Raw genomic sequence first — 12,749 nt, 5'->3', positions numbered from 1 at the left:
TCACGGCTGATCTCATACCTCTGACATCATAACTACAAACCCAGCAGTAGCAGCAGCCATCTCACACAGATCGTATGCACCATATCATACGCCATCTCACACAGATCTTATGCACCATATTATACACCAGTGGTTCCCAAACTGCTCATGGCAGACCCTGCAGATCATGCTGCTAGCGAGCTGTTTAACTTGTGGGTAGTAGCATGCTAACATTAGATAGCTGGCTCAGACACCTCCAAATCCCCTCAGATGTATTTTTCAGTTACAATAACAGGGTTTTTACATTGCACAGTGTCTATTTCTGGGTAACTTTAAAAAAATCTAAGCAAAAAAAAAAGTCATCAAACAACTTTTATGTACAAATACGACCATCTACGGAGTTAAGTCCGGCATCTTTTTTTTTTCCAGCGTCGCTATTTGATTGACTGGCGCATGCGTTGTCTCTCGAAAACTTTTTCAACTTTCGGCGCAAGCAACGCAACGCAACGGAACCACAATTCAGTTCGGCAACGAATGGCGTCTTCCCATTCAAAGTGAACACATCCGTCTGAGACAGGCACACACACACACACACACACACACACACACACCACACACACACACACACACACACACACAGGCATCAGGGACCCACTGCCATATGCTACGACTGACTAAGAGCCACAGTCTGTCTGGAGACTAAGACCTCGAGCTGGACTTGGATCACACGTGTGGTTCTGGAGCTGGACTATAGGCCCAGGAGGAGGCCAGTGAAGTCTGAGTCTTCCTGGACAGTGATGGGAGACGCTGACTCGTTGACCACGGACACGGACACGTACTGCCCCACCTGAGCACGACACAGAGGAACAGGGTTACATAACCATACACACACACACACACACACACACCTGTATCTACAGACACACACACACGGACACAGACACGTACTGCCCCACCTAAACACGACACAGCGGAACAGGGTTACATAGCTGCATAACCACACACACACACACACACACACACACACATACACACACACACACACATATAGCTGCATAACCACAACACTTTAAACATGTTTACAAAGAGAGAGGGGGATGGCTTTAAATATGGCTCGTATGACACCTACACCTACACACACACACACACCTGTATCTACAGACACACACACACACACACCTGTATCTACAGACACACACACACCTGTAGCTAAAGACACACACAACTGTGGCTACAGACACACACACACACCTGTATCTACAGACAGACACACACACACAGACAGACACACACACCTGTAGCTACAGAAACACACACCTGTGGCTACAGACACACACACACCTGTAGCTACAGACACACACACACCTGTATCTACAGACCACACACACACACACCTGTATCTACATACACACACACACACCTGTAGCTACAGACACACACACACACACACCTGTATCTACAGACACACACACACACACACCTGTAGCTACAGACATACACACACCTGTAGCTACAGACACACACACACACACCTGTAGCTACAGACACACACACACCTGTAGCTACACACACACACACACACACCTGTAGCTACAGACACACACACCTGTATCTACAGACACACACACACACACACACACCTGAAGCTACAGACACACACACACACCTGTATCCACAGACACACACACCTGTATCCACAGACACACACACACACCTGTAGCTACAGACACACACACCTGTAGCTACACCCACACACACCTGTAGCTACACTCACACACACACACCTGTAGCTACAGACACACACACACCTGTAGCTACATACACACACACCTGTAGCTACACCCACACACACCTGTAGCTACACTCACACACACACACACCTGTAGCTACACACACACACCTGTAGCTACACACACACACCTGTAGCTACACACACACACCTGTAGCTACAGACACACACACACCTGTAGCTACACACACACACACACACCTGTAGCTACACACACACACACACACACACACCTGTAGCTACAATCACAAACACGTAGCTACAGACACACACACAAACAAACAAAAAGTGTTGCTACACACACACACATACACACCTGTAGCTCCAGCAGTCCATGGACACACACAGTGAAGAGCTGGCCACTACCCTCCATGCTGACCACAGTCTCCAGAGATCTACACAGAGAAGAGAAAGGAAGTGACATCACAGTCTCCAGATATCTACACAGAGGAGAGAGAGGAAGTGACATCACAGTCTCCAGAGATCTACACAGAAGAGAGAGAGGAAGTGACATCACAGTCTCCAGAGATCTACACAGAGGAGAGAGAGGAAGTGCCTTGTGAGGGCGACATCACCGGCTTTAACACAGAGCTGCTAGCTAACAGGCACTGATGGAGATCACTGGCTTTCATCTGCACTATCATGAGAGCTGCTAGCTAACTGGGTTCATCACCATCAGTAGAGCTAGTAGCTAGCTGACTTTAACACCATCAGTAGAGCTAGTAGCTAGCTGACTTTAACACCATCAGTAGAGCTGCTAGATAACTGACTCTTAACACCATCAGTAGAGCTGCTAGATAACTGACTCTTAACACCATCAGTAGAGCTAGTAGCTAACTGACTCTTAACACCATCAGTAGAGCTAGTAGCTAACTGACTTTAACACCATCAGTAGAGCTAGTAGATAACTGACTTTAACACCATCAGTAGAGCTGCTAACACCATCAGTAGAGCTGCTAGATAACTGACTCTTAACACCATCAGTAGAGCTAGTAGCTAACTGACTCTTAACACCATCAGTAGAGCTAGTAGCTAGCTGACTTTAACACCATCAGTAGAGCTAGTAGATAACTGACTTTAACACCATCAGTAGAGCTGGTATCTGCCCTCATGACTCTCATCAATCTCTCTGAGCTGGAATGCGGAGAGAGGGAGGATGTGATGTCGTTCAGTTAGGAGGGGATTGTTTGGCTTCTCTCATGATTTGTGAGGTTTGTTTCTGCCCAGAACCTCTGGCTCACCCGCGTAGCTCAGGTATGTCTGAACCCACTCGCACACACACACACACACACACACACACAGACAAACACATACTCACTCACACACACACACACACACACACACACACACACACACACACACACTCACACACACACACACACATACTCACTCACACACACACACATACACACACACACACACACACACACACAAACACACATACACACACACACAAACACACATACACACACACACAGACACACACACACACACACACACATAAACACATACTCACTCACACACACACACAAACACACATACACACACACACAAACACACACACACACACACACACACACACACACACACACACACACACACATACTCACTCACACACACTCACACACACACACACACACACACACACACATACTCACTCACACACATAAACACACAGACTCCAGCTGTTCTCAATCACGGTCTCATGTCTTTCATCTCGAGCCCAGAGCTATCTGTGCTGTTTCTCTTCCTCTGGGCAATGATCAGGAATCCAGGCTCTGGCCTGCCTGTGATAGGCCAGCCTATCATTGGTCAGCCTTTGAGAGGCCAGCCTATCATTGGTCAGCCTTTGAGAGGTCAGCCTGTCATTGGTCAGCCTTTGAGAGGCCAGCCTGTCATTGGTCATCCTGTGATAAGCCAGCCTGCCATTGGTCATCCTATCATTGGTCAGCCTTTGAGAGGCCAGCCTGTCATTGGCCAGCCTGTGCAGTAAGGTGATTAGCCAGCCTGTCATTGGCCAGCCTGTGCAGTAAGGTGATTAGCCAGCCTGTGCAGTAAGGTGATTAGCCAGCCTGTGATTGGCCAGCCTGTGCAGTAAGGTGACTAGCCAGCCTGTGATTGGTCAGTCTGTGTAGTTAGATGTGTGATCATCACCTAATTCAACATGCAATTAGAACTCTTCAACTTCGGAATGAACCCACTTCTTGTTTATCTGACGCCTACAACATGGCTCTGTGTTAGGACCCTGGCTCTTCTCCTTGTAGATGCTACCGCTAGGTGCTCTTCTCCTTGTAGATGCTACCGCTAGGTGCTCTTCTCCTTGTACATGCTACCGCCAGTGGTGGAGGAAGTACTGAAGTTTAGTACTTAAGTAAAAGTACAAGTACCCAGGAAGATAAAAGTAAAAGTAAAAGTAAAAGTACTACATTAACAATCCTACTTAAGTAAAAGTAAAAAGTACTTACTTTTAAATTTACTTTAAGTATTAAAAGTAAAAGTACTCACGCAATGGGTTGTCTCTCAATGTCTAGGCTGTGCCATTTTGATAAAGAAATAGCTACTGGTAATAAATGCCTCTACAGATGTCACTACTAGTAATAATTATAAGCAACAACATTTGTTAATTGGAAAGGTTGGTGTACTTATTGTGCCTACCATCTGTAATACTGTTCACACTATATTTTACAATTATGCGGATGACAAGTTATCTACCAGGGATTATTTGCAAAGTTAATACCATTAAGCCAAACCAATAAAGACACCATGTGATATCTTTAAATCTTTTATTTAATTGTAAACGTGTAAAAAAGGGAAACATGGAACATGAAAAACAAATGTGATTGTAAAACTGGACAGAACAAGGCACGCTAGCTTGACATAGCTAACCTACCAGCTTTATCTTACCACTACGTTAAATATATAATGAAGGTCCAATCATGTTTTTTTGATGCTATTGCTGTATGTCAACATGCATTTCGCTAGATAACATTATAATATCATGTCAGTAAACGAATTAAATACATATATCAATATTCAAAAGTCAGGGACATTAACTTAGCATAGCAATCACTCTGCTTACCTCGATATGCTACTTTAAATTTGAGGGCAAATTATTGAAGGCTAGCAACTCCTTTTTATGAGGGAGACAGGAAACGCATTGAAACCTCCAGAAGTCATTCTTGGGGCCTTTGAACTCGAACATATCTTTTAAATAGGGCCAAGGGTGGCTCATATCAGAGGGCTCAGTTCAGGCCGACTCTGGATCCATGTTGAATAGGCAGTAGTCAGGCTGAATGTTCAACTATAACAGGCAAAGCTACCGCTAGTGCTGCTGCCAAACGCGCACTCTGATATCATTGGAGTTGATAGAGCCACCTGATTGGTTTAAACTTCCAAAACAGCAACGCAATCCATAGTTTTGTGTAGGCAACATTTTGGCGAAACTATGTTCATAAAATGTAACGAGTAACAACACATATTGTCAGGGCTCTCAAGTTTTGAAGTGAGGCAAGAGTGACATACCCCCCCCCCTCCCGGCCACGCCCCCATTCCGCCCGCCCCTCCCCTGCCGTATGCCCACAGACCAGCCCTGCCCCCCCCCCTCCCCCCATATTATTATTAGTGTTTTGTTGTTGTTAATCATTGATCAGACTCGCAGAAAATATTTGACATATGGCACTGACAATTCAACCAATTACTAAGTATTTATTCAATTTGGGAGAGAGAGAGAGAGAGAGAGAATTATGACTTGTGTTGTTTATTGTAGGTGTTTGTTGCCTTTTTGGACTCTTATCATTTTCGGTGTTGGTTCCCATTATATATGCCATAGTCATAGAATTGGATGTATTAATTAGGAACAATTGTATTCACATTGTAGTCAACCTTATGCATTTAAATGTACCTTGACCTCTTGCACACTCATCTCTGCAGTCACTGGCAAGTAAAAGTTTTTGACTGCGCTGGTTGACTTCAGTGCCTGCTGTTTGGCCTGATGCCCCTTACTGCCTATGTGCCTTGTCACATCCCGCACACCTGGATGGGCACAGGAGTTCTCTTGGTGGCAAATAGAGCACCAGTAATATGAGCTGGTGCTTCCTACAGTAATAAATGGCCATTTAGAGGTCCATTCACTATTAAAAGAGGTCTTGTAGGTGGCTGCTCCTGGGACTATTCTCCCTTTTGTTCTAGCCATCTCCTCCACTGTTTCTTCCACCATGTCTTCCACTGTCTCCTCCTCCTCCACCTGTAGGCTACTGTCTCTTCCTCTTCCAGCTGTACTGTCTCTTCCTCTTCCACCATCTCCTCCTCTAATGTGTTTACGTTCTCTGGGCCTAATCTGGCCTTTTTAGGGGGCTTTCCTCTTTGGGCGAAGGACAGGATGCTTATTTGTTTTTTACCTGACATCTTTGAAAGACAGATGCAATGATTAATGCATCCATGGCCAGGATATTTATAACATGCTAGTATGCCTAATGAGCTCGCGATTCACAACTTCACGTGAAGAAGCCTCGGAATCTGAATAGAATGTTCAAGCAAACACATTTACAAAAAATAATGCCCATAACATCATTGAATATTAAGGGCTGCCTAATATTCGTTCGAATTATAGGCTATATATATTTTTAATAGGCCTACTCGAATTTATTATAGCCTATTAACGAAGTTCGGAGTCAAAGCTATAGTGAAAAGGCAAACTGTGTTGGCTACAAACACTCATTAAAAACTGATGCTAATTATCTGGGAAATATTCTCTAACTGCAGTCAAGTTGTCATTGCTTGTGTCAAACCATTGTGAATTTGTTGTAACATTAAAACAGGAGACGACTTGCTCTTTGTAGAAGACTGATGCTTGGAGCTCCAGTGGTTTCCTCAGGTTAACGAACTTTCGGAAGATCAGTCGCGCGCAATTCCAGGATGCTTTATTTTCATTGGTCGCTGGATTAAATCTTACCCAGATACAACAGATACAAAAGACACTTTTTTTTCTGATTGGCTATTTTTTTTTTTTTTATTGGCTGATAATTGGCACCTCACGGCAGAACTCCAGGGGATTCGGGGAAACGTGCTTGATTCCTCCATGTAGTCAGGTGGCTTAACAACGCGATCGTGACAAGAGTGATAAAAGCATGAAATTTGGCACACAATTAGCTTATATCCTACTAAAAGATATTAGAAGGGGTGCCCAAGTGAAACTGCTAATTTTTTCGTTTTAATGAGATATTAAGTTTTGACCTAAATCAAGATATGCGTTACCTGTGGTCCGATTTTCAAAACGGTTATTTTGCCTAGAAATGCTTACCAAATAAGTAATAAATCAGTTATTTATGCATGTTTGTGTTTTCTTGTTTGTTTTTGATATCCACTAGTTTAAACAAATGTTCCTTTAAGTAGCAAAACAGACAAAAAGACTTGTGCTAGACTATCGCTAGGTGCTCTTCTCCTTGTAGATGCTACCGCTAGGTGCTCTTCTCCTTGTAGATGCTACCGCTAGGTGCTCTTCTCCTAGTACATGCTATCGCTAGGTGCTCTTCTCCTTGTAGATGCTACCGCTAGGTGCTCTTCTCCTTGTAGATGCTACCGCTAGGTGCTCTTCTCCTTGTAGATGCTACCGCTAGGTGCTCTTCTCCTAGTACATGCTATCGCTAGGTGCTCTTCTCCTTGTAGATGCTATCGCTAGGTGCTCTTCTCCTTGTAGATGCTACCGCTAGGTGCTCTTCTCCTTGTACATGCTATCGCTAGGTGCTCTTCTCCTTGTAGATGCTACCGCTAGGTGCTCTTCTCCTTGTACATGCTACCGCTAGGTGCTCTTCTCCTTGTAGATGCTACCGCTAGGTGCTGTTATAAATAAGCATACCATTAACTTCCATTGCTATGATGACACCCAGCTTTACCTATCCATGACACCTGATGAAATTGTACATCTACTCAAGATAGAAGCCTGCCTGCAAGATGTAAAAGCTAGGATGACTAACAACTTCCTGCTCCTTAACTCTGATAAAACTGAGGTTATGCTTGTAGGCCCTGAACAAGAATGACATTATGTAGCCATCTACGCAAACTCGATGGCGTCTCATTAACACCCAACACTAGTATCAAAGACCTCCTACTTGACTCACACATAGAACAGCTATCGAGAGCCTTCTACTCCTGTGGAATCATCTTCCTGCTTCCATCCAAGATGCAGACGCCCTTTTCATATTCAAGTTGAAACTAAAGACATTCCTCTTTAGTGCATACCATAGTCACGAATAATGCATCAAAAGCCTGTCACCTGTTGCAACATTCTTCTCTTCTTCTTGCTGGCCATGTTGTTGTGTTTAGGGGGAGTGGACTATAGACAGCGCATGTTGTACTATGAAGGAGTGCCTTTACGGATCTTGGGTACATTATACCAGTGGTTCTGTCATGGAAAAAGGTGTCCGGCTGCGAAAAGGGGTCCGGGCGACGTCACAATGGCTTTCGAACGACTCTTGAGTGACAGTTGCTAAACCAACGCTAGCATTACGTAACCCGGACAGTACGTAACCCTGACCCCTTTTGGCTATCAGTCAGTGAGTCTCAAGAGTCGTTCGAAAGCCATCAGCTACTTTTTAATCGCTTAATATTGTGCCTAAACGGACAATACGTAACCCAGACGCCTTTTGGCTATCAGTCAGTGAGTCTCAAGTCGTTCGAAAGACATCAGCTACTTTTTAGTCGCTTAAGATTGTTGCACAACAGGGGAATTGCTAATCGCTAACAAGATGCTAGTGGCTAAACCTATGTGCTTACTTACAGGAGACTGGCAGCCAATATTAAGCGACTAAAAAGCAGCTGATGGCTTTCGAAAAACTCTTGAGACTATCTGACTGATAGCCAAAAAGTGTCCGGGTTACATAGTGTCCTTTTAGGCACAATATTAAGAGACTAAGCTGTAGTTTTAGCTACACCTGCCTTGCAGGTATCTTGTAGAAAATTTACGCAGGTTTCGCCGCTAGCATCTCGTTAGCGATTAGCAATTACTTCGTTGTGCTCTACAGTTAAAGGTGCTGCAAACAATTCCCTGTTTTGTAAAAATGTAATTGTGGGTGCCGTCAGATATGTCTAAATATCACAACACATTAAGGACTTTCTTAGAGCAACACAACAAAGGAATTGCTAATCGCTAACAAGATGATAGCGCGAACCTGAAATTTGATTACTTTGATACTATAACTAACTAGCGAGTCAACAACTTTCCTAACACAGTCAAACATCAAGCACATGGTTGTTTTGCTTGGTTTATGGCAGGTCAAATACAGGCAAGCTGGTCTCAGGTAGAGAAGTATAATGGGAGATGCTCTGGGGTAAATTGCGTTATTGAGGTATTTAATGCAGCGCAAGTCTGTCACTTCCAAAAAAGTGTCCGGTGACGTAATGCTAGCATTGGTATAGCAACTGTCACTCAAGAGTCGTTCGAAGCCAATATTACATCACCCGGACCCCTTTTGGCACCCGGACACCTTTTTCCATGACAGTTCTCAAACTTTTTGTCCGGGGACCCTATAAAATCCATTTGCCTTGTCTCGCGACCCCCCACACATTTTGACAGGATATTATAGGTCTAAATTCAGTTTCATCTTGAATGATGAGACTGCTTGCTGAGACAATATTAGTTTTCATTATCCACCCTGATGTAGAAAACACCATTTCTGATAGACTATACAGCATGTCAAAGCCTAATATGTTGATGCACAGGGCAGCAAGATCATTTCGCGACCCCCAAAAAACATTTGGCGACCCCACTTGGGGTCCCGACCCCTAGTTTGAGTAACCCTGCATTATACGGTTGCCAGTCAGTTGTGCACTGCTGTTGTATCCTGCCACCCTTACTATGCCTGTATAACTTAAACTCCCCATGCACCATGCAACCCAACATAGCCAACCCTAAACACATATCAAATGACCAATATCAATCAAACTGGGCTACAGACTGTACTGTGAAGGAGGGCCTTTACAGATCCTGGGTACAGCATGTAGCATGCAACGTGTGTTGCGGCTGTTGACAGCCAGTTGTGCACTGTTGTGTATCCTGCCACCCTTGCTATCCTAACTAAAATCTGCATGCAACCATGTCAGCCAAACATAACTCATCAAAACTAAACATAACTGATCAAAACTAAACATAAACTAAATGTCCATACACCTTGCCGGGCAGCCTCTCCTTCCTTCTATGTCCTATTTCTTATGCTAATACTGATACTGATAAAGTGGCCATATTACCCGCTGTTAATTGTTTACCTCAACGTATCTCCTTATCTGTTTATCAAATTGATGTCTACTAACCAAATGTTCTCTCGCTCAGAGCGTGACCTTGCATATGGCACACACTCTACACACTCACACACACACACATACACACACACTCTACACACTCACACACACACACACACACACTCTACACACACACACACTCTACACACTCACTATGTCTCTTTCAGACGAACTCTACACACTCACTATGTCTCTTTCAGACGAACTCTACACACACTCACTATGTCTCTTTCTTCCCCTCCTAGTCTAGACTATTTGTTTTGTTTTGTAGAAACCCTCAGCCTACACCTACTCACCCCAACTACACTGTCATACACTTATTCCAACCCATACTCTGTGTTGGCATTTTCCTGCCATCGACATTGTTTCTTTGTTCCATTACTCTACTTACCCTTGACACCGTAACCTATTCTACAGTTCTTGAATGCTCTCTCCCCACCTCATTCTCATGTTACCTGTGTGCTGTGTACATCTACAACATGAATGCTGTGAACATTTACCACATGTATGCTGTGTACATTTACCCCGTGTGTGCTAGCATGCTCATCCTGATACGTGTATGATTTCATCTGCCATGTTCCTGATGGTTTCCCCCCCCCCTTCTTTTTCTAACTCTACCCGGCCGGCTCCGAGGAGATGGGTCCCCCCTTATGTGCCGCGGTTCTACTTGATTAACAGGGAGGTTTTCCTTGCCCCTGTTGCCATTGTGCCTGCCGTAAGGGGGATCAGGCCCTAGGCTCTGTGTGTGTGTGTGTGTGTGTGTGATGACTTACATGTGTCTGTTACACAGGGACTGGATGCAGATGTGAACACGCACATGCTCCGGTGGCCTCAGCTGACCTCTGCTTCTGTGTGGTTCACTGTGATCTGCTGACACACACACACAAAGAACACACACGCACAAAGAACACACACACACGCACAACACACACACACACACACACACACACACAAAGAACACACACGCACAACACACACACACACAACACAACACACAGAACACACACACACACACACACCACACACACACACAAAGAACACACACACAAAGAACACACGCACAACACACACACACACACACACACAAAGAACACACACACAAAGAACACACACACACGCACAACACACACACACTCACCACAACACACACACACACACAAAGAACACACACACACACACAACACAACACACAGAACACACACACAACAGAACACACACACAACACAACACACAGAACACACACACACACAACACAAAGAACACACAACACACACACACAACACAACACAGAAGACAGAACACACACACTCACAAAGAACACACACACACCACAGAACACACACACACACACACAACACACACACATACGACTGGAGTCAGCATAGCTTAGGCCTCTCTCTGGCAGAGAGACTGAGAGAGAGAGATCTCTGTTTGTTTTCAGGAGGCAGAGACACAAGTGAGACGGAAGTGAGACAGAAGTGATATATGCCACACACACACACACACACACACACACACACACACACACCTCTGCACAAGTGAGACGGAAGTGAGACACAGTGATATATACAAACTAGCCCTCACACTTCAAATAAATAAACTCACTATGATGATTTAGAATGTCTGCACGTTTACAGTCTTTAGAGGACATTTACACAAACACCAGCGCGCTGTATAGACGCACACACTCACACACACACACACACACACACACTTCAGAGAGAGCACACACTGGCAGAGATTCACTCTGGTTTCTGCAGTTGCTCTTTGACCCAGCCTTTAGAGGGAGGGATCTTCCAGTCTTGGGTGAATATGCATCCTCTGCTCTGGAGAGTGGCCCCTGGCACACACACACACACACACACACACACACACACACACCTTTGCTGATGTGCAGGTTGGTAGAGAGCTGGTAGATGACACACACACACACACACACACACACACCTCTGCTGATGTGCAGGTTGGTAGAGAGCTGGTAGATGCCACACACACACACACACACACACACACACACACACCTCTGCTGATGTGCAGGTTGGTAGAGAGCTGGTAGATGCCGGTCAGCGGTGCAGTGAAGCGTCCAGAGGAGAGGTCAAGCCCCGCCCCCCTCATGAAGCCCCCTTTTGCTGTTGGCTGTGAAGACATGGGGGGAGGGGCCATTACACGCTGTTACTATGACACATTACACATTATGACTATTAATGACACCGGGATAAAGCACCTTATTGAGCCATTACACTCAGTGTGTGTGTGTGTGTGTGTGTGTGTGTGTGTGTGAGCCATTACTCTCAGTGTGTGAGCCATTACACTCAGTGAGTGAGCCATTACTCTCAGTGTGTGTGTGTGTGTGTGTGAGCCATTACTCTCAGTGTGTGAGCCATTACACTCAGTGTGTGAGCCATTACACTCACCTACAGTGTGTGTGTGTGTGTTTGTGAGAAAGAGCTCTTTCACCTACAGTGTGTGTGTGTGTGTGTGTGAGAGAAAGAGCTCTTTCACCTACAGTGTGTGTGTGTGTGAGAGAGCAGACAGGAACTTTTTTTAGGCCACAGTGATAATGAGGCGGGTGCTTCTGAACCAGTGTGCTGTGTCGGTCAGGTCACAAACCACACACACACACACACACACACACATACCAACTGAAGTAGGTCATCAGTCTGTCTGAAAACTGCAGGTGTGTGGGTAT

General features: G+C 44.9%; 1 protein-coding gene across 3 annotated transcripts in view; it reads right to left on the bottom strand.

Annotated features, from left to right (window-relative positions):
- Positions 1 to 311: 311 nt before the first annotated feature.
- The window catches only part of c1qtnf12 (C1q and TNF related 12), a 24,788-nt gene continuing 12,350 nt past the window's right edge, over positions 312 to 12,749 (bottom strand). For 2 of the 3 annotated variants that reach the window (XM_031567895.2, XM_031567897.2), the window contains exons 5-8: positions 12,082 to 12,196; positions 10,834 to 10,930; positions 2,085 to 2,163; positions 312 to 826 (exon numbers count right to left, since the gene is read on the bottom strand). In XM_031567895.2, the coding sequence (XP_031423755.1) occupies positions 728 to 826; positions 2,085 to 2,163; positions 10,834 to 10,930; positions 12,082 to 12,196 (390 nt within the window). In that variant the 3' untranslated portion in view covers positions 312 to 727. The remainder of the gene's footprint in view (positions 827 to 2,084; positions 2,164 to 10,833; positions 10,931 to 12,081; positions 12,197 to 12,749) is intronic. The other variant, XM_031567896.2, reaches the window with a different exon arrangement.

Source organism: Clupea harengus, chromosome 5 (genome assembly GCF_900700415.2).
Source record: "Clupea harengus chromosome 5, Ch_v2.0.2, whole genome shotgun sequence".
Lineage (NCBI taxonomy): Eukaryota > Metazoa > Chordata > Actinopteri > Clupeiformes > Clupeidae > Clupea > Clupea harengus.
The sequence above is the reverse complement of the archived record's forward strand: the minus strand, read 5'-3'. Positions and strand labels throughout refer to the sequence as shown.